Source organism: Manihot esculenta, chromosome 15 (assembly GCF_001659605.2).
Source record: "Manihot esculenta cultivar AM560-2 chromosome 15, M.esculenta_v8, whole genome shotgun sequence".
In the NCBI taxonomy this organism is placed as follows: domain Eukaryota; kingdom Viridiplantae; phylum Streptophyta; class Magnoliopsida; order Malpighiales; family Euphorbiaceae; genus Manihot; species Manihot esculenta.
The window spans coordinates 2,126,656-2,148,771 of NC_035175.2; the positions used below are offsets into that span (position 1 = coordinate 2,126,656).

Here is a 22,116-nt window from a genome sequence, read left to right on the forward strand (position 1 = left end):
AATAAACTTTATTATGATCGATTTTTTCAGTATAAAAAAATTTACATGGTGATGCCTAATTAAGATATTTCAGGAAGGGATTTGAGAATAATGTATAGGTTGATCCAAAAATTGAAAATGATTTTCTAAACAAATTTGGTAAAGCTTGTTTTGTATACCCCATTAATTAATTATTACATTCAAGGTCATCAATTATGCAATATAATTTTTTATGTTACTTTTAAGTTTTTTTAATTAATATTTCAGGTTATACGTTGAGTGTATGCAAGGAAACCTTCTGGTCTGTATTAATTTTATTTTTTTTGAATTTTTAATAAAAAATTATTTTCAACAAAAGAAACTTTTTATATACCGTTTTAGAATTTTGATTTTTTTAAATATTGATGTCATTAATGCTATGCCTTGTCAAGTTGAAATTAATATATCTGGGAATACTAATTGGGCCGAAGTGAAATCTCATTGCATGTAAATCCGGTGGAACCCCAATTAAAAATCTATGGACAGATAATGGGCCCGTCATTTTCCTGAATCACATCACATGTCACACTTGTCACCGAGCGGGATATTATTTTTATTTTTATTTTTATTTAAATAAATTTATTAACTAAAAAATATTAAATTTTACGATATGTTATATTTATAGTAAAAAAAATTTTAATTTTAAATTAAAAAGCTTTAAATTTTCAATTATAACAATTTTTTATATTAATTTTTAATTTATTATAATTATATTAATCTTAATCATATTTAAAATAACTTACCAAGATGCAATGTGTTATCACTTTTATTATATAAATATATTAACTAAAAAATGTTTAGTATTAAACTAATTATTGTTGTTAATCATTATATAAATATACGTTATTATATAATTAATACATAAATGATATGGAAAATAACTACTTAATACATAAAATTTAAGCTTATTATAAGCACTAATTTAGAAGCTCTTTAAAATCATCTAAGCATTGAAAATGACTTCATTCACGATGAACGGGTCAAAATAAGTATTATATATATATATATTTTCAAATAACACCACTAATAGGACCATTCTTAAATAAATGTTAATAATTTTTAAGGATATTCTGATTTTGAGCACGAGTGGTCGAGTGCTGATTGAAAATAATTATATCTGAAAAGGGCAAAGACATAACTAGACATGCATGTAAGGACAGAAGTGTTGAATTCTGCCAGCAATTGGAATTTCATATTGAACATATATGAAAAATAAATTTGGGTTTCTCAATTGCATGGTGTATTGAATCTCAGAAAATCCAATCATCATCCTAAAAAGACGTGGCCCTTTTGCCTTTTCTTTTCTTCAATCTCTAACCGTTATTATTCTCTCTATTGACTCCCCGAAAACAAACAGAAAACGTTAATTTTGTCGCTGGAGATCTGTTCTTGCTGCTGCTGCTAACAACATCACGTAGGTACTGATATATCCAAGTAGCATGGGCTCAGCTCAACGTCGCATTCAAGCCATCAACTCCCATGTTATTGCTGCCGTCGACACTCCTTCTCAGCTCCGTCTCAAACCCGCAGCTGGCGAGTTTTTCTCTGGTAACTCTCTCTTCAAATGCTATATCTTCTCAATGCCTGCATTTGGCATTGCCATTTATTATATGCAATCTTCGATTTCTGCGATATCAATCGTTGGTCGTGGAAAGCAGAGATTCCTTTGTTTGAAGAAAGGGTTTTCTGCAATCATTATTAATAATACAGGGTTTACTGTTACACTTTTATATAATGTTGGTTTTAGTTAGAAGTATATATTGGTTATCATTAAGATCGGATCACTATTTTTCCTTTTTTTTACTGAAAAGATTACTATTATCCGGAGTTTGTGTTCTTTGCATCATATATATTTATTTTCCTCTTAATAATTTGAGAAAAATGATCTATGGGTTTGTTTGGAAACGCAGCTTTCTGGGTTTTAATCATTCCCTTGGCAGTTTTAAATAATTATGGTCTTAAATATGTCTCACTTCTTCCTAGTTGGCTGCAGCTTTGGTTTGTGTATATATCTTTTTTTCCTGTCATGTTTTTGGTGTCTGTATACTAATTTTTAATACGGTCAATGCTGATACTGATCTCTCACCAGAGCAGGGTTACAGTGTTGTGCTTCCAGAGAAGTTACAGACGGGAAAATGGAATGTATACAGGTATATATTTGACCCAAATTCTTGACGTGTGGACCGCATTGCCCCTGAGATTCTATTAGGTGCTCATTTTTTTTTCCCTGGCAGGTCTGTCCGTTCTCCTCATAAGCTTGTGAGCAGATTTCCTGATAATCCTGATATTGGTACATTGCATGATAATTTTACGTAAGGATCCTTCTTTTTTCCTGACTTATTTATTCTTGAAGCTTCTTAAGTTCCAGTTAACTTGTCTGCGTCAAATGTAGAGCATTCAATTTCCTCTGTTTAGAAGCTTAATTGTTTGTCGAACATGGTGACTGTAGGCGGTCTGTTGATGCTTTCCGTGATTACAAATATCTGGGAGCACGAATTCGGATTGATGGAAAAATTGGAGAGTAAGTCCCATATGAAGCCAAATTAAGTTGACACTTTTTAGCTTATCTCATCTTGAGTTTTGATTAATTTTATACTAGGTATAAATGGATGACATATGGAGAAGCAGGTACTGAGCGGACAAGAATTGGTTCTGGCCTAAGGTATCAGGGAATGTCAAATGTGAGTATCTGCTGAAAAAATAGATTTTCCATTGCATTTGCATATTGGTCCTTTTTTTTAATACATGATCATTGGCTTTAATGTGACAGGGATCTTGTATTGGATTATATTTTATCAACAGACCAGAATGGCTCCTTGTTGATCATGCCTGCTCTGCGTACTCTTTTATATCAGTTCCTTTATATGACACTCTCGGTCTGTCAATTGCTGACATTGAAGTTTGATTTTATTTTTGCCTGATCCTTTGGATCTTGAAATCAATAAATCAGTCTTGTTTTGTCTGCAGGTCCAGATGCTGTCAAGTACATTGCAAATCATGCTGATATACGGGCTATATTTTGTTTGCCCCAAATTTTGACCCCTGTGAGTTAAATTTGTGCTCTTAGGCATGCTTGAAGTGATCTTTTCGTGCTTTATGAGGAACTTCAGAGTTTGGGCCTTTTGTGGGATCACAGTTTCTGTTAATTAAATTTGTTAATTAAATTTGTTAATTGTGTTCCATGATATACACTTGGTGCCTTCAACTAGAGATAAAATTTTCCAGTTTAAGGAATGAGATATGCAACAAAAGATATAAGTTTCTTTATTACTTTTCTTGGATGCAAAAGATTAATTTAAAAAGTAAAGGTGATCTTTTCTTAAATTTTGAAATTAAAGTGTGGGTGGGTGTATATGTATTATATGAATATGCATATGTATCTTCTACTTGTTTGCTTTAGTAGCTGTAAAATTGGCAATTGGAGCTTCATTGAGAAATTTACACTTAATTTTTCTTTTAATCTTTGCTTATTTATTTTTTTTTTGTTTGCACGATATTGTTGGTGGGAGGAGCCTTGATGCTTCTTGTTTTGATTGTACAAAATTCACATAAATATAATTCATGTTTCTAACCTTTCAACCTCTCGGTATTGATCCCTTTAATGTTTTGAATCAGTTTTTGTGTCCAGCTGAGTCCCCTTATTATGTAAACAAGTAATATCACTGCTGCTGCTTATACTAATTTTTGTGTATCACTGTTTTTCCAATTATGCTATTTATGAAATGAATGATAGTGAGTTTCCTCCTACAATATTTTCACTATATTCCTTCAATTTTGCAGTTGCTGAGTTTCTTGTCTGAAATTTCAACTGTTCGTCTGATTGTGGTAAGGAAACCTGCCTGATTTTTGTTCACTTTGAACAGAATGGTAGTAAATTCCACACATTACCAAGTTTGGTCTTGAGCATTTTCATTTGCATTTCCCCTTAAACAGGTTGTTGGAGGGATGGAGGATCAAATGCCATCTCTTTCATCATCAACTGGAGTTCAGGTTATAACATATTCAAAACTTCTTAGTCAGGTAATTGACATCCTTTCTTGTCGATATGCCCTTGATTATTTTAGATGACATGAATAAAATGATGCTTATTGTTAAATACCTTCCATTCTAATGATTTATTCCACAAGTTTAATCTCTCAGAATATAAACCTAACATAACCTTTAGTATGTCATTCTGAATTAGGGGTGTAAACGAACCGAGCCGAGCCGAGCTTTGAAGAGCTCAAGCTTGGTTCGTTAAAATTTTTTCGAGCTCGAGCCGAATTCGAGCTTTACTCATATTGAACTCGAGCCGAGTATTGAGAAGCTCAAACTTGGCTCGTTTAGCAAACGAGTTTAGACGAGTCGAGCTTTTATCGAGCTGAGTCGAGCTTTAATCGAGCTGAGTCTCAAATAGTTCACGAGTAATTTAATTTATTTACATGTATAATGAGTTTTAGTTTAAAACTAATAAGTTTAAAACTAAAATAATTTTAGTTAAATAAGTATATCTACAAATTAGCATGTAAACTTATAAAGATGAGTTTTTAAATCTCAATGATCCAAATATATGCAAGTTTAAGAGTGTAACTAAACTATATAGAGCTGAATTTTAAAAAATTTAGATTTGGCTCATTAAAGTATATGCAGGGTTTGAGTTTATTTCTCTTATGATAGTAATTTCAGTTTGCTTAACGAGACTGTTCACGAGCCTATTCGCGAGCCTGCTCATGAACTCAGAAACGAGCCGAGCTCACAAGTCTTAACGAGCCGAATACTATGGAGCTCAAGCTTGGCTCGTTTACCAAACGATCCTAAAAATTAAGCTCGAGCTTGGCTCGTTTAGAAATCGAGTCAAGCTCGGTTGAGCTTTTATCGAATCGAACCTCGAATAGCTCACGAACGGTTTGGTTCATTTACACCCCTATTCTGAATATTTTCCATTAGCCTTCATGAAGAGCTTGAACTGATATTAGATACTGCATAATTTGATTTATATTTATCAGAAGTTTCTTTAAAGGTTAAGGAAGCATTACCCTGTATGATTTTATTCCGACCTTTCCAGCATTTTCCAGTTGTCTGCATCATTTTAACTACTGCCTCTTGATTTATTTATGTTGCATTTATAGTGGTAGCTAGGCCTGGCCAAGCATCACCTGTAAATCAAGCACTGTTTATTATCAAATTGCTTCCAATAGTATTTGTGATCTTGCAGGTTTGTTAGTTTTTCTTTATCACTAAAATAATTACTTTCACATTTGAATTGCTGACTTTTAGGGCCGCAGTAATCCTCATCCTCTTTCTCCGCCAAAACCTGAAGATGTTGCTACAATTTGCTACACAAGTGGTACAACAGGGACACCAAAGGTATGAATATGAGTTCTCCAAGAATTTCAAGTTTCTGATTTTGAAGCTAGATGTTTCTGATTGGTTTAACTGAGTTTTGCAAATGGAACTCAATTTTATTGTGATAAACTCTGTCAAGGGAGTCACATTGACCCATGGAAACTTGATTGCACACGTTGCTGGACTCAGTGTTAAGGCTAATTTTTACACATCAGATGTGTGAGTACTGCAAACTTTATTAATCACATAGTATATTGTGACTGAAGTTCCAACCTAATGCTTTCTCTTGGCTGAATTACATGTGATTTTGCCAGCTACTTGTCATATCTTCCTTTCCCACACATTTATGAAAGGGCATTCCAGGTCTTGTTAGCATATTACGGAGTTGCTGTTGGATTCTATCAGGGAGTATGATACTTAACATTTCTGCTTTTTAGATCTTGAATTTGTGCTGTTATATTATGCTTTTCATAATGGTTACCTCGATAAAGTAGCTCATGTTTTCAGAGTCATTTTGATCCAAGTAGTCCGTTCAAATTTTAAACACACCTTCCATTGAATGCAGGATACTACGAAGCTAATGGATGATGCGGCTGCTCTAAGACCCACAATCTTTTGCAGTGTTCCTCGGCTGTATAATAGAATATATACTAGGTGAAGTCACTGAACATTACTGCTCAATGCAATCTTTTTTATTGCACTACTGTCTTTAAATGATGATTGAGCCGAAAACTTTATTTGCAGCATTATAAATTCAGTAAAGACATCTGGTGCTTTAAGGGAAAGGTTATTCAATGCTGCCTACAATGCTAAGAAGCAGGCACTTCTGAATGGTAGAGAATAGTATTTTATAATATCTTTGTTGCTTTAAGCTTTTCCTATTGTGTTCTATTCTTTTATACCTACATTGTGAAATTTCATTTTTCACTATACTATTACAATATGATTTCGGGAAGGAGAGAGCAAATTTTGAAAAGTATAAATATATGTAGACCTTTTATGAGGATAAGCATTATAGTTTATGAATTTAAGGCTGATCTTGCAATGCAAAGTCATGTTCATTTCATTGTATGAAAGGTGGATTGTGGAGGTGCCGAGGTGCAGAATAGAGCACTAAATGAACTGCTCAAGAAATATTAACTTTTAATCTGTGCTTGAAACAATTAAGCTAGTGTAAAGCAGACATCTAATGTGCACGAGTCTATGCATCACAATTGGCTGGGCTAGAAGATTGAATTTGTTGGTGAGAGTTCATAAATAAGTCTTATATATCCTTCACTAACACTACCCTTAGCCTTATTGATCATGACTTTATTATTTGAGCTATTAGCACTAAGCAAGCATCTGTGACATGACCAATACCTCAAAGTTCTGGGGCATGTTGTGTTCTGAGTAACTTCAAATGCAGCATCAAGGGATGGACCTCCAAACTTACAATCTTTATCATTAGATTCTGATTAGTCAAAAGTAAGTTCTCTTTGTTGCTTAGATGTTTATCAGCTGTGCTATATGTAATACTGGTGCAGGCGAGAGTCCATCTCCAATGTGGGACAGATTGGTGTTCAATAAGATAAGGGAGAGACTTGGTGGAAGAGTTCGTTACATGGGATCTGGTGCTTCACCCTTGTCTCCTGATGTCATGGAGTTCTTGAAGATGTAAGATGATTAATTTTTAGCTTTTCAACAATTACTAGGGTGTGGCTTTTTTTTTTTCATCCGTCCATTTAGCATGATATATTTTGTAAGAGAAGAGTACATAAATTTTTACAAAATTATGCATGATTTTATTCTTTTTTTGTAATAAGACAAGGAATAATTGGGTAATTTCTATATATTTTCTCTACTAAAATAATTCTATTTATGTACAAATTACAAAGTTTTGTTAAGACAACTTCTAAGAATCCTCTATCAATCAATTAGTATCAATTAACCTATGATTATGTAATCTCCTTTAATTATATACAAATTATATTCACACTCTAACACTCCCCTCAAGGTGGAACATAGATGTTTATCATGCCTAATTTGTTATAAAAATATTCTATTTGAGGCTCATTTAAAGTTTTGGTGAGTAGATCGCCCAGTTGCCCTCCTGTTTTCACATAACTAGTGGAAATTAATTTTTTTAAATATTCTCATGGATGAAATGACAATCAACTACAATATATTTGGTCTGTTCATGGTATACTAGGTTGGAAGCAATGTGAAGAGTAACTTGATTATTACACTAAAATTTCGCAAGTGACGCAACATCCAAACCAATTTTTCTAGCAGATGATTTATCCATAGAATCTCACAAGTGGATTGAGGCATGACTCTGCATTCTAACTCGGCACTAGATCTCAATACCACATTTTGCTTCTTATTTTTTCAGGACATTAGGTTTCCTCCAACAAACACATAGTAGCATGTAGTCGACCTTCTATTACTTTTGAATCCCGCCCAATCAACATCTGAAAAAAACACTAAACTGCAGTATGCCTGTGTTCACTGTAGTATGCCTATGATCACTGTAGACTATACTGAGTCCAGAGATCCCTTTTAGATAATATAGAATTTGTTTTAGAGCAGTCCAATGTTTAGGTGTAGACATGAACTTATTTACAATGCTTAATGCAAAAGCAATATTTGGCCGAGTTATCACGGTAAGGTAGTTCAACTTTTCAACCAACCTTTTGTACCTCTCTGAGTCATCATAGGGGTCGCCATCATCTTTTGTGAGACATACATTAGAAATCATTGGTGTGCTACAGGGTTTAACTCCCATCTTTCTAGTTTTTGCAAGTAAATGAAGGACATACTTCCTTTTAAGACATGAAAAATTTCCTTTTTACTTCTCAAGACTTTGACTCCCAAGAAATATTTAAACTGATCCAAGTCTTTGGTACAAAAACTCGCAAGCAATAAGGATTTGAGGGAAGAGATGCCTGCAATATTATTCCCTCTAATGACAATGTCATCAACAATATTTGAATTTTTGTAAAAGACTAAGTAGTCACACTTACTTTTTTTCAACCTAAATTCTTGAACAACTTCACTGAACTTGTCAAATTATGCATGGGGATTTTGCTTCAGTCCGTACAAAAATTTCTTCAAATGCTAGACTTTTCCATACTCCCCCTGAGAAATAAATCCAGATGGTTGCTCCATAGATACCTCTTAAAAATCACCATATAAAAATACATTCTTGACATCTAACTGGTATAAAGGCCAATGCTGAGAAGCAATTAGAGAGATGAACAAGCGAATTAAGGTCATTTTGGCCACAGGAGAACAAGTGTCAGAGTAGTCAACAACATAGGTTTGAGCTTAGCCTTTAGCGACAAGATGGACTTAAAAGATAGGCCTTAAGCCTTGCTACAGAACCATCTATATTAACTTTAATAGCAAAAACTCATTTACAGTCTACAGCCTTCTTGTCCGGGGGTAAATTAACTACTTTTCAAGTATAATTTTCATCTAGAGGCTTGACTTCCTTAAGTATTGCATCTCGCCATCTAGAATGGATCAGGGCCTCCTTTACTGACTTAGATAAGGAAATGGAATCTATAGGACAATTAAGGAGATAGAGGAAGGAGACAAGTGATCATAAGAAAGAAAGTTAGCAACAGAGTAGGTAGACTTACATTGTCGTTTATCTTTATAAAGACTAATAGAAAAGTCAAGGCCACTGGGTAGTGAATCTGATGACGAAATAGATTCTGATACAGGACATGTATCATCAGGTATTGTTCTCCCTTAAACAACTGGCAGGAGGTTGAGTATTAAAAGGAACTCCACCATCAAATTGTTTGTAGGAGTTCCCACCATCAGATATGATTCTATAGATAAGCCACTCATCGTCCTCAACCTGACTAGTAGAGGTTTGTGCAATAGTAAAAAAAAAAATTACTTTAAAAAGGCTATATCTATAGAGACTAGATACTTGTTAAGCTCTGGAAGACGAAAATATTTCAAAAAAATACACTTCAAAGCTTTAAGTCAAGATTAGTCACATGAGGTCTGACATTCGGAACATAACAAGTGCTGCTAAAAAGTCATGATTCCAGAGGAGATAATGGACTTAGGAAAGAGGACATTATAGTAAGTATCACCATTTAGCATTGGAGAGGACATGCGATTGATGAGGAAGCATGCAATGGAGACAGCATCAGTCCAAAATGGCTTAGAAACTTGCATTTGAAACAGCAGAGCTCGAGCAGTCTTAAGGTGATGTCAATTTTTTCCTTTCAGCTATCCTATTTTGAGCGAGTGTATCAATACATGACGATTGGTGGAGAATACCATGTTGAGTCGTATAAACCTGGAATGATTCTGACATATATTCTTTAACATTGTCGCTTCATAAAATTTGCACATAAATATTAAATTGAGTTTTGATTTCAGCACAAAAGATAGAAAAATGATAAAATACTTCCGAACAATGCTACATAAAAGAAATCCAAGTCATTTTAGAAAATCATCCACAAAAGTGATAAAATATGAAATATTTGAATCCAGGCCTAGACCCAATCGGACATGGCTTGCAAACATCCGAATGAACTAATTCAAAAGTAAATTCAGCTCGTTTATTGACTCTAGGACTTAAAGAGTTTTGATGATGTTTTGCCAAATGACACGACTCACTCTAGCGAAAAAAACTCATGAAATTAAGGGTATAGTTGTTCCAACTGACAATGTGCTTTGAACAGAGACACGATACTGGAACAGGCACCAGACCGAGGTACTCATGCATCCAAAATATAGAGGCCACCAGATACATGTCCTTTACCAATAATTTGCTTTATCACAAGATTCTGAATGAGACAATGATTATGAAAAAATAAGACACGATAATTTAAGTTTTTGGTAAATTTACTCACAGAAATTAAATTAAAAGCAAGATTAAGTAAATTTAGCAAAGATAATAGAGTAATAGAAGAAGTAGCTTTAACAGTCCCACAACCATCAACATTATAAGTTGACCCATCAGTTATGGTAACAGGAGAAAGTACTGTATGAGATCAAAAGCTGGTAAAAATATGAGGATTACCTGTCATGTGATCTGTGGCACTAGAATCAATGATCCATTTGTGTGAAGAGGAGATAAGGTAAATTTTACCAATCTCAGCAATAGCAGTGGATCCTTTCAACTAATTTTTTGCAATTTTGATAGGCGTTGGGATGATTTTAATAATATGGATCTTACTATCAGAAGCCATTTCAAACAAAATTTAGCATAGAACACCAATTCACTTCACAAAATACTTCAAGACACGAAATCAAACCTTAAAACACTACACCCAACCTCAAAAAGCTTAAACACAGGTAAGGAATGGAGGATCTAGAATTTGCTTTGTCACAACAGAGGAGAAATTCAACTACAGTAGCGTCCAATGACAAATCCGTTGCCGGAAACTGAATGGAAACCTCGAGGCGACTTCGTAACAGGAACCCGAGGCTTGCCAGACGCACCATGCTCCTCCATGTACTAGTGTGTGACAAATTAAACCGAACCTTCAAATGGTGCGTGAGATCCACTTTTTGACAGGATGACCACCGGACTTCAGGGAATGGCCAGAACATACTTGCGCTCCTTGGAAAGCCGAAGGTGAGATCAAACGGGCACCGAATTCCAGTAACTCAACCAAACAGTTCCCTCTATCGAGAAACTAAAAAAAACAAAGGACCTTTAAACTCAAATGCTTTAATACCATATAATAAGATAAGAAATGATTGGACAATTTCTGTGTGTTTTCTCTATGACAATAACTGTGTTTATATATAAATTATAAGGTTTTGTTAAAACAATTTTTAAGAATCCTCATTCAATCAATTAGTATCAATTTAGTCTATGATTATATTAATTATGTACAGGTTATATTCACATTTTAACATCTTTAAAAATTAAAATTTTGTAAGTTAAAAAAGAAATGAGTTTTTCCATTTTAAATAAGAAATTGTATTTAAAAAAAAAGAATTAAATTGAATTCTTGTGAAATCTTTTATTCCAAACAAGAGTTTGTAATAATATTTGTTTCACTTTGTAGCTGCTTTGGTTGCCGTGTAACTGAAGGATATGGAATGACTGAGACTTCTTGTGTTATAAGCAACGTAGATGAGGGTGACAACCTAACTGGTCATGTTGGTTCTCCTAATCCAGCCTGCGGTGAGTTCTGTGGAGTATTATTACAGCCCAACAAGTTGGCTTCTCATAGTTCATCATGTGTTCTTTTGCATTGGGATAAGGTCATTATTATTTGTTTTTCTGTCTCAGAAATAAAACTTGTGGATGTTCCTGAGATGAAGTACACGTCTGAGGATCAGCCCTATCCTCGTGGGGAAATCTGTGTGAGAGGTCCCACTGTTTTCCAAGGCTATCATAAAGATGAAGCACAGACGTACTCACCTTCCTGTGGTCTGGTATTTTGTTATTAAGTTGGTCATGTACTGCAAGTCTCTTAACAAAATGATGTCATGCAGGAGAGAAATAATTGATGAAGATGGATGGCTTCACACCGGAGACATAGGACTATGGTTACCCGAGGGTCGTCTGAAGATTATTGATAGGTGAAATAGTCTTTGGTTGAATTGTTAATGATTATTGAATTAACGCCATATTCTGTAGAATCCCATAAGCATAGAATCATTGTACTTGAGCTTTGCTACAGAACTTAAGTCATGTGGAATTATGCAGCCCAAAGATCACTTACTTAGTGACTATAATTTGAGCCATTTATATTTTGCTCGTGGAAAGAATAAGTTCAACTTGACTGGGGTTTTAGTTACCATTACACCATCGGAAAGTATTTCTAAGATGCCAATTTTTTAAAAAAAAACTTTGGTAATCATGGAAGCTTAGGTGCTTTTGCTCCTTTATGAAGTGTGTATTCATGGAAAAAAATTGTATTTATCTATTCAGTGCTTTTTCTGGTTGGAGCTTGCACTTATGTTTTGGAGCATGTGTGGCTTTCAGCAATTTTAAAACACTTGTATGTCGGTGCAGGAAGAAGAACATTTTTAAGCTGGCACAGGGAGAGTACATAGCCCCAGAGAAAATTGAGAATATATATGCTAAATGCAAATTTATTGCCCAGTGCTTTGTGTATGGTAGGCAGATAAGTTCAATTATGGGACTCTCTCTACATATTCTCTGCAAGCTAAATCTAATATTTGTATTGTTAGGGGACAGCCTTAACTCCTCTCTGGTAGCCGTTGTTTCAGTGGACCGAGCTATTTTGAAAGCATGGGCTGCTTCTGAAGGCATTAAGGTGGTATATAGTTTTAGAAATTTGCATCTGTAGGTGAAATTTTATTTTTTGTGTTCTCTTTTGGAAGTAAAATTACATGCATGGTTGATGTATCTAGGGAATTTGTGGATGCTTGTAACTATAGGCTAATGGTTTCTTGCCAATTTGTGAGTGTAGTATGACAGTTTGGAGCAACTATGCAATAATCCAAGAGCAAGGGCAGCTGTCCTCGCAGACATGGATGTTCTTGGAAGAGAAGCAAAGGTAATTGAATGAATGAAATTACAAGGCAATCTGTTGTTGTTATGTCTTGAAATTCTTGCTTTACCCTTCAATTGATTGGCCAAATTTCTGGCAGCTCCGAGGTTTTGAATTTGCAAAAGCTGTGACTCTTGTGGCGCAACCATTTTCAATAGAGAAAGGTTTTTTGACTCCAACATTAAAGGCAAGTGCTCATCTCTAAACCTGTAAACAGCTAAAAACCGTAGGGAAAAAGACAAACTAGGCAGCTCCTTATTGAACATATTTACTTTCAGATAAAGAGACCTCAAGCAAAGGCATTCTTTGAAAAGGAAATATCAAAAATGTATGCGGAGCTTGCCACATCTGTTCCATCCTCCAAAGGGAAGTTGTGAAGTTGACAAGAAAAGCATAGAAATATAGAAGCGGTGCCAAAATTTCACGGCCTCCACACGACAATAAGATCACCATCTCCATATGTGACATAGTGAAAGGCCTGGAGCTGAGCTCACTGTTGAAGCATTCTGTACTACGTTCCCTATTTGTTTTTTGTTTTTTTTTTTTTTTTTGTCTCTTGCTCTGTGGAATAGAGTTATTGTAGAAAGTCTGATTATTTTGTTGTGTTCCTCAGTCCATCGAGGCTTTTACACATAATTTTGTGTATAAAATAAAGAGGAAAATAACCATCAGTGGCAGATCCGAGTTTGGATGTCGTTGACCATTAAATTCATCTAATTTCTACGTTGGTATGATTTATCAGTAGATGGGCAGGCCTACCAGTCAGCTTCCTGTCAGGATCCAGATTTCATTTATGTCCCACAAAGTCAGTCTACATAAGGTCTTCTCAATGAGATTGTGTTAATAATTAAAATCCTGTATGAAAAACAAGAATTCCCCATTTGAATTACTGGTAGACGTAACCAAATTTGTTAGGTAAAGGGTCCTGAGTTGGTTCAAACTTAAAATTTCAGAACTTTTTGTTGGATGCCGCCTACAGATGGCTCTACAATGTAATAATGGTAAGTGATTTAAATGATTGAATAAATAAACTCAATTAAAACAAAACAAATATGATATGAAAGTTATTCTAACTAAATAAAAGAGTAAAGCAAATCGTCCACGATATCCAATGCATCGATTTAAAGAAAAGTTTCTGCTGTTTATTGAACAGTGGAAGAATGATTATTACAGGGATCCCACTTGGGTTGGGTTTGAAGTGGAAGTGAAATCAGCAAGCGCTGAGATATTTGGTTTGGTGGGTTGGATTGGAATCTTGCTCTACTTTCACTTATTGTGGATTTCATTTCTATGCTTATACAATCGGACATAATAATGCAATGTTGCCACTAGACTTTATTAAATAAAATTAGATGACTTTAGGGTTGTAAGATTGTTGTCTGTCCACTGTTCATAAGGTACAAATCTTGTATATATATATATATATACGTACATTCTTTGAAACGTGCAACTCATGTGTAGTTAATCTCCCCATCAGGTGCCCTAGAGTTGTACACGTGGATTCGAATCTGACTGTAGCCAAGAGATCTCCCATACAGCTTGCTGTAGGAGAACGTAACCCCTCGCCCCCGAGCGTACCTCTGCTGTTTGCATAGAGTTGGCAAATGAAAATTTAAGATCAAGAGTCAAATTTTAACAGAAAACGCTAGGACGAGAACGGAGAGAAGACGCGAAGTCACCGAGGATTCTACGCCATAGTCAGCCTTTTATATCTCTCTCGCGATTTCTCGTCTCCAACCACCTCTTGATTGCTATCTTTCTCCTGTTTTAACGCAGTAATTTTATTCTTTTTCCATTCTTTTATCGGTATATGATCTGTATATATTCATTCTCAAATGGTGCACAGCTTCCAATTCTCTGATTTCTAATTTGGTGCCAATTAGGGTTTAGGTTAGGGTTTGATTTCGAGGCAGAGAGAGATAGAGATCGATAATGTTATCGAATCATCTGCAAGATGGAATAGAGACCGCTAAGCTAATGTGGTCTAGGATTCCAAATTCAGAGGATGGTCAGTTCGAGGGGGTTGGCCTCTTAAATTCCAGCGATGCGAACGCAGTCGAGAGCCTTGACTATGAAGTTATAGAGAATTACGCGTATCGAGAAGAGCAGGTTTGTGTATGTGTAGGATTTTTTTTTTTTTTTAAAAAAAAGAGAAAATTGTTTACTGATCTTAGTTCGTCGTTTGTGGATTTGCAGGCGCAGAGGGGAAAGCTTTATGTCGGTTATTACGTGGCCGTGAAGTGGTTTTTTGCTTTGCTTATTGGCATTGGTAAGTGCTGTTTAGATTTTGGGCTAGGATTCATGCTTATTGATTAGGAAAACTCGCCTGATTATATTGCTAGTATTACTTGTTTGGTTTTGCTGCTGTACAACTCTTTATTGATTACTGTTAATACATATTACCAGCTGTGTGCTGTATGGTCTATTCATATTAGAATTGAGTATTTATGATGGAAAGCTAAATTGGATGAAACATCTTACCCAGTGAATAAGGATATCTTTTGGATTAGTTTTCTCAGAGATGGCTGTAACATGACATTCACTACTTGAGCTTTTAATTATAAATTAGAGATAAATGATCTAGGATTATAAACGTTGGGCATAGTTTTCACAAGCTGTTCCCTTGTTATTTTTTAAAGTAAGCTAGAGCCATGATGTGTACTGTCCAATAAGATTTCTCACCTAAAAGTATTGCACTATTTAGGCTGAAAAAGATGGGCTTAACTTTTTGTAATGGATTGAATTAGTCTCTTTTTGAGTGATTTTATTGTAATACTTTAATTTATGGAAAGAAAATTTTAGAGTTCAAAGATATATATATATATTTTTTTCACTAAGGAGTTCAAGATCATTTAGCTATATATCTGATATCTTTTTATTGCTTTCAGGTACAGGATTAGCTGCAGTTTTCATCAACATATCTGTTGAGAACTTTGCTGGCTGGAAATTTTCGCTGACTTTTTCTATAATACAAAAGTCATATTTTGCTGGCTTTGTAGTATATGTATTAATTAACTTGGTTTTAGTCTATTCGTCTGTATATATCATCACACAATTTGCACCCGCAGCCGCAGGATCTGGTATTCCTGAAATTAAGGGCTATCTGAATGGTAAGCTGCACATCTCAGTCAGCTTTGTCTCACTGTCACTGGTTTTGAGTTGTTTCAGCTGTCATTCGTTAAGGTGCTGATTGTTATTAAACATGCAGGAGTTGATATTCATGGAATTCTACTTTTCAGAACCTTGATTGGAAAGGTATAATTGCACTCCTTATTTCTTGGTTGAGATTTTAGTTTACCTGGATTTTAATTTTACTTTCCTGTTTTAGATATTTGGAAGCATTGGTTCTGTAGGGGGTGGTCTTGCTCTAGGCAAAGAAGGTCCTCTTGTTCATACTGGTGCTTGTATTGCTTCATTGCTTGGACAAGTAAGAATTTACTGCTTGAATTTTACTGTGTTGCCTGGTCAAATATAAGTTTGAGTAACTTTTAGTGTTTGACCTACAAGTTAAGTATTTCCTCATCAATTTAGGGTGGGTCCACCAAATATCATCTGAGTTCCAGGTGGCTACAAGTTTTCAAGAGTGATCGGGATCGTCGTGATCTTGTGAGTAACTTATGCCTTCAATGAGATTTAAGCTTTAGCTTTTTTGCAACAGCAGATTGTATCTTTTCGATTTGTTTGCGTAGTATTAGATATTCTTGGCAACCCTTCTACATGCCTGTATCCTGGTAGTTCTGGATTATGTTAACTTGGACATCTTTCTGTTTCTATGGTCATGTAATTCTGATCTCGCCATTTCTTAAAGAACAGAGGTGGCTCACCTCTATATTACACTTATTTTTCATCTTTTTAATGTTTTGAAAAAGGTGACCTGTGGATGTGCAGCTGGAGTTGCTGCTGCTTTTAGAGCCCCAGTTGGCGGTGTATTGTTTGCACTGGAAGAAGTTACATCATGGTAAGATATTTTTATTTCTTGATTATATAGTTAATAACTTAATTTATGCTTCTATGCCAAGTATCATTGGGGGGGATTCAGTCAGTGTTGGATGGCATCAAATTTACTGTCCTATTCCTAGTATTGTTTTTGTCTTTTCTTTTAGGTATATATATTACCGTATGTCAGTGTTCTATAAACATTTACGTTTTTACATGGTTTGGCTTAATTTTAAATTTGAATGATTCTTACATTTATTTCTGTTTTGCTATTGAAGGTGGAAGAGTCAACTTATGTGGCGTGTCTTCTTTACTTCCGCTATTGTGGCAGTGGTTGTGCGTACTGCAATGGGATGGTGTAAGAGTGGAAAGTGTGGGCATTTTGGCTCAGGTGGCTTTGTAATATGGGACATATCAGAGTTGAGATCAAGACCCTTCTCTTTGTGTGTGTGTGCATGGTTATCCCTGCTGTGAGCTTTTATTGGTTATCTAATATTCCTAAGCCCCATCTGTTATTCATTTTTTTCTTGACAGTGGGCAAGAGGACTACTCCTTTGGGGAATTACTTCCAATGGCAGTCATTGGAGTTATTGGCGGTCTACTTGGTGGGTAACCATATTCTAATATTACTATTTCTCCTCTTTAAAAATTGCAATTGCATATAATTTTTTATGGGTTATTTTCTTCTCTTTTTAATTTTCAGGAGCTCTATTTAACCAGCTAACACTTTACATAACTCGTTGGCGCCGGAATTCTTTACACAAGAAATCAATCCAAGTGAAGGTAGAATTTAGGATAATCATGGGATGTTCATTTTGTTTCCTGCTCCTGCTTGTGTTGATTCTTTTGTTCATGCACTGTTATTTCTTGTTTTACTTCATATATTCAAACTGGAATTATAATATTGTTACAGGTTATTGAAGCATGCCTCATCTCTGTGATTACTTCGGCTATTTCTTTTGGACTACCACTTCTAAGAAAATGCAGTCCATGCCCTGAAGCAGATGCTGACTCTGGTATTGAGTGCCCAAGGCCTCCAGGAATGTATGGGAATTATGTAAATGTAAGATCTGACTTAGAATTCACTCTATTAGCTTTCCTTTTTCTGTATTTTTTAATTATTTTTTTACACTTGGCACACTTGTCTAAGAAATTTTCATGATTATCCTGTTACTTGAGTGTAATAGTTGGTTACAGTATTTTATGCTTTGTGGATATAGCTTTTAAGGCGTCCTTATCTATTTTATGACATATGCAGTTCTATTGTGACAAGGACAAGGAATACAATGACCTTGCAACAATTTTCTTTAATACTCAGGTTTCATTAGGATCCTAACAGCCTCTTTCTTGCTTTATATTGTAGTTTTTCACATCGTTTCCATGGTTTTTGTTTTACTACGTTTATATCTTGTTGCAGGATGACGCCATAAGGAATCTGTTTAGTGCAAAGACCATACATGAGTTCAGTGCTCAAAGTTTATTGACATTTCTGGTAGTGAACTCCTCTTCCATGAGAAACTTGTCTTGTCTTCTTTTTTTTTTCCACTGGTGCAATTGATTCTCAAGTATTGAGCTTTCTGCCCTCTCTGGATTATGCTATTCACTTTTACATCAATATCAATCTATTTATGGGCAAGTAACCTAGGAGCGTGTATGATCATTTTTTAACATCTATAAGGTTACTCTAGTGCAGGTTGTTTTAGATGATGCATAACATATATTTTAATTAAATGACATGTAATTGAATGAGTTGTTGAATCTTTATGATATTTGCAGGTAATGTTTTATACTCTGGCAGTGGTGACATTTGGCATGGCAGTTCCTGCTGGTCAGTTTGTTCCTGGAATAATGATAGGGTCAACATATGGACGCCTTATCGGCATGTTTGTTGTTAAATTTTACAACAAACCCAACATTGAGGAGGGAACGTGAGTCTCTTGCTTTAGTTCTGTGAAATTTTCAACAGTAAGCCATGTATTTTATTGGTGTTGTTTAGCACTCATCTTCATATGCACTCTCAGAAGCTTTGCTTTTTGGATTGCAAATAAACTATGACCAAAAAAAGGTGGTTTCTGTGGATTAAAAAATTTTGCACTGTAAAATTTGTCCCATTTATTATTGCTTAACATGTCTATGGGACCTCTTCCTTCTTTGTTCGAGGAACTATTCCTCTGATATTGTTAGCTTCTTACTAAATTGTGATGTATGTATCCTGGTGTATTTCTAGATATGCTCTGCTGGGTGCTGCTTCTTTCCTTGGAGGTTCAATGCGAATGACAGTCTCATTGTGTGTCATCATGGTTGAGATCACAAACAACTTGAAACTTTTACCTCTGATCATGCTTGTTCTCCTTATATCAAAGGTATGCTTTTGAATTGCTTTGCATAATTATTGATGGATGCTCTGTGAAGTTACAATAGTCTTTCATCACTGCAGGCTGTTGGTGATGCTTTTAATGAAGGTCTGTATGAAGTACAGGCCCAATTGAGAGGCATTCCATTACTGGATACCAGACCTAAGTACCAGATGAGAAAAATGACAGCAAGGGAAGCTTGTGGAAGTCAGAAGGTTACTTTTAGTCAAATGCTTCTCATTTTTGTCCGCATGTTCCCAAGGTTTCTGTTTCAGATATGATCATGAGTGTCCAAGCTTCAAATATAAACATAAGTAGAAGCGTCCTCTGTATATTCTTTGACTGTTATTTACTAAATTTGAACACTTAAGCCAATTTATTCTTTTAATGACTTTCTTGATTCTTCTTCATTTTCTAATCCCTTTTGTACTGCATATTTTTTTGAACTCATTGATTGCTTTTGATCCCATCTTTTGAAGGTTGTCTCCTTTCCTCGTGTTGTTAAGGTCGCAGATGTAGTTTCTATTTTACGGAGCAATAAACACAATGGCTTTCCTGTAAGTTTTTCTTCCTTCTGTCATATATTGTTTCTACTCAGGGTTGCTAAAATATATGCCAATCTTTTACAACACAGGTAATTGATCATGCGAGAAATGGAGAAACCCTTGTGATTGGACTAGTGCTTCGCAGGTGCAACTCTTAATTCACTTTTGGTTTATGTTATTTATTTGTTAGAAGCGGAGGCTGTACATTGCACTAGCTGAACAAGCTAATTTTTAATCTTTGGTTTTCATGGAAGTCATTTGCTAGTGCTTCTCCAGTCTAAGGGAGATTTTCAGCATAGTCCTTTGCCTTGTGATCCTAGAGCTGGATCCAGGTCAATCAGGTAACTGGAGACTCGGTGATAGTTCTTTTCATTTTTAGTATTATTTGGGTTTGAGCTTCACTTGCTCAAGATAGTCGTTTCTGTTCACTCAGGCACAGTTTCAGTGAATTTGTGAAACCTGTTTCCAGTAAAGGAATTTCTATAGAAGACATCCATCTTAGTTCAGATGACTGGGAAATGTACATAGATCTTGCTCCATTTTTGAATCCTTCTCCATATGTTGTCCCTGAGGATATGTCATTAACCAAGGTGAATGGCATTTCTTCTATTCTTTTATCATGTTGCAACCTGTAAGTGTGGTTTGTGCATCTCCATTTTTGTATGATAAATTATGCATTTTTCCAATGGAACAGGTATATAATCTTTTCCGTGAGCTAGGATTGAGACATATATTTGTTGTACCCCGTGCTTCCCGTGTGATTGGCTTGATTACCAGAAAGGATTTGTTTATCGAGGTATGCTGATGTCATTAGCTTTTTATGTGTTTTTACTTTAACTGGACCATGTAACCATTGCCTCTGATGGTTTGTATTGTAGGATAATGAGGATTCAACCAGTACGGAGCTCCAATCAACTAGTGTAAGGTCTCTATGCTGCTTTACTCGTGTTTATTTCTAATTTTCTATACATCAGAAATTGTGAATTTCTTTGAGGGCAAGATAAATCTTATTGCTTGGGCACTATCTCCAATGTATAAACATCAAGTTTCTTTAGAGGCCCATGGACTCTGTTGATTATTTTGGTGCCAAATAGTCGCGTATTGTGGCTGAGGCCCGAAATTCATAGATGAATAATGGTGCCATCATTAGAAGTTTGCGTGGTAGACAGGCAAGAGAAGTTCTTGTGTCCATGAATTGGATGTAGAAAGTGATGGCAGAACTGGGTTTGGATTTTCAGATGACTTGCTAACTGAATTTACTGCCATTACTGGCATAAACATTGTCTGCATAATTATGCTGGTGAAGTGTTGCATTGCTTGGTTTATCTTCAACATCTTGATTTTGTTTCATTGATTATCTGGTGGCAGAGCTCCTCATTTAGATAGAAGAATGTTCACTAGGAATATGGATATGGAGCGCCCCCTTCTCAACGGTCTTCTGGTCCAAAATCATGTGCCTGGTTGAAAATGCTATGCAATTCTTGGGATCAGATTCCTGGCTGATACAGCTTACTAATCATATTCTTTCCATGATCCAATTTTTTCCCGACATCAGATTACTTCTTCAGTATCATCTCCAAAAATCATACTAGTTTTGTAGGTTTTATGTTGTCCATTACTTGATACTCCCTTTCATACAGGGGTCATGTACCACACCCATCTATTATTTGTACTTGTGTCTGAATGCAAAATGATGGCAAAGGAAGGTTGGAGAGGTTTTGGTGCATTGTAAAGTCCTTGATCAACGAAAAATGCTATACAAAATATTGCTACGCTTTAACGCATGCAATTGAATTTCTTTTTATATTTGGTAAACCTGAAAATGTGAATAATTATGTGACTATCAGTTTGTTAATTTTATTTATACGGCGGTGAATTTTTACAGGATTTTATTTTATGAAAAATGAAAATTTTTATATTTTATCCTAAAAAAATCAGTTTAAGTTTGACTTGAGATGGTTTTATACTGGGCCTGTTCTGGTTTTGGTCGGTCCAAACCTAGAACCCCATATCAAATTGCGGGTGATTATCCCAAGCGTTCAGCATAACCCCTGGACTTCTGCGTTTCAATTTTTGAGACCCAACAACTTTTCTTTAATCTGTTTTCCAAACAAGTTGTAACTTAGTCTGTTGCAAGTAACGGCTGTTGATTTGGCAATTTACAAAGCTGTAACGAGAACCAGAATTGTTGAAGTTGCCTACTTAATCGCTTATTTTGATTGACAGGTGAATGTGCATTTACCGCTTTTCAAGATCGTCCATTATTATTCCTGAATGGATGGTAGCCTGGTAACGAAAAAAATTATAATTTGTGGTTTTCAGTTTACAATTTTTTATTTTAAAGATAAGTAGGAAAAATAATACCACAGCACTTACAACTGAATAATTTGTAATTAAAAACCAGCAACAGCAACGAATGCGCGTAATTTTTTTTTTCCTCTTCAGATTTTT

At 35.2% G+C, this 22,116-nt stretch overlaps 2 protein-coding genes across 8 annotated transcripts; both read left to right on the top strand.

The window, feature by feature from the left end:
* Positions 1-1,229: 1,229 nt before the first annotated feature.
* Positions 1,230-13,507, top strand: LOC110602582 (long chain acyl-CoA synthetase 6, peroxisomal). The gene is made up of 23 exons (XM_021740137.2): positions 1,230-1,566; positions 2,108-2,168; positions 2,253-2,330; positions 2,468-2,539; positions 2,618-2,699; positions 2,789-2,894; positions 2,986-3,062; positions 3,799-3,843; positions 3,952-4,038; positions 5,275-5,364; positions 5,483-5,562; positions 5,658-5,751; positions 5,909-5,997; positions 6,088-6,176; positions 6,870-6,999; positions 11,373-11,491; positions 11,600-11,723; positions 11,806-11,892; positions 12,329-12,432; positions 12,508-12,593; positions 12,750-12,836; positions 12,931-13,017; positions 13,109-13,507. The coding sequence occupies exons 1-23, from the start codon at positions 1,458-1,460 to the stop codon at positions 13,205-13,207; spliced, it is 2,082 nt and encodes a 693-aa protein (XP_021595829.1). The 5' UTR covers positions 1,230-1,457; the 3' UTR covers positions 13,208-13,507.
* Positions 13,508-14,300: 793 nt separating this feature from the next.
* LOC110601838 (chloride channel protein CLC-d) lies at positions 14,301-21,480 on the top strand. Of its 7 annotated transcripts, none has more exons than XM_021739187.2 (24): positions 14,308-14,605; positions 14,721-14,939; positions 15,027-15,099; positions 15,719-15,940; positions 16,039-16,085; positions 16,159-16,257; positions 16,362-16,436; positions 16,700-16,788; positions 17,045-17,209; positions 17,301-17,371; positions 17,470-17,549; positions 17,680-17,829; positions 18,025-18,084; positions 18,184-18,258; positions 18,543-18,694; positions 18,994-19,129; positions 19,204-19,335; positions 19,600-19,677; positions 19,755-19,810; positions 19,920-20,006; positions 20,099-20,255; positions 20,360-20,461; positions 20,544-20,590; positions 21,034-21,480. In XM_021739187.2, the coding sequence occupies exons 2-24, from the start codon at positions 14,763-14,765 to the stop codon at positions 21,128-21,130; spliced, it is 2,427 nt and encodes an 808-aa protein (XP_021594879.1). In that variant the 5' UTR covers positions 14,308-14,605; positions 14,721-14,762; the 3' UTR covers positions 21,131-21,480. The 7 variants fall into 7 exon arrangements, 4 of the variants coding, with proteins under 4 accessions (XP_021594879.1, XP_021594878.1, XP_021594881.1 ...); XM_021739186.2 differs by having other exon boundaries at positions 14,310-14,605; positions 14,714-14,939; XM_021739189.2 differs by having other exon boundaries at positions 14,310-14,605; positions 14,714-14,939; positions 20,544-20,585.
* Positions 21,481-22,116: the final 636 nt, after the last annotated feature.

Coding starts and splice junctions, on each gene's coding strand:
- LOC110602582 (XM_021740137.2), top strand. CDS start 1,458: ATGGGCTCAGCTCAACGTCGCATTCAAGCCATCAACTCCCATGTTATT. Junction 6,177..6,869: donor GAAGCAGGCACTTCTGAATG/GTAGAGAATAGT, acceptor ATACTGGTGCAG/GCGAGAGTCCATCTCCAATG. Junction 12,594..12,749: donor CTGCTTCTGAAGGCATTAAG/GTGGTATATAGT, acceptor TTGTGAGTGTAG/TATGACAGTTTGGAGCAACT.
- LOC110601838 (XM_021739187.2), top strand. CDS start 14,763: ATGTTATCGAATCATCTGCAAGATGGAATAGAGACCGCTAAGCTAATG. Junction 19,130..19,203: donor TTGTTCTCCTTATATCAAAG/GTATGCTTTTGA, acceptor TCATCACTGCAG/GCTGTTGGTGATGCTTTTAA. Junction 19,811..19,919: donor ATTGGACTAGTGCTTCGCAG/GTGCAACTCTTA, acceptor TTTTCATGGAAG/TCATTTGCTAGTGCTTCTCC.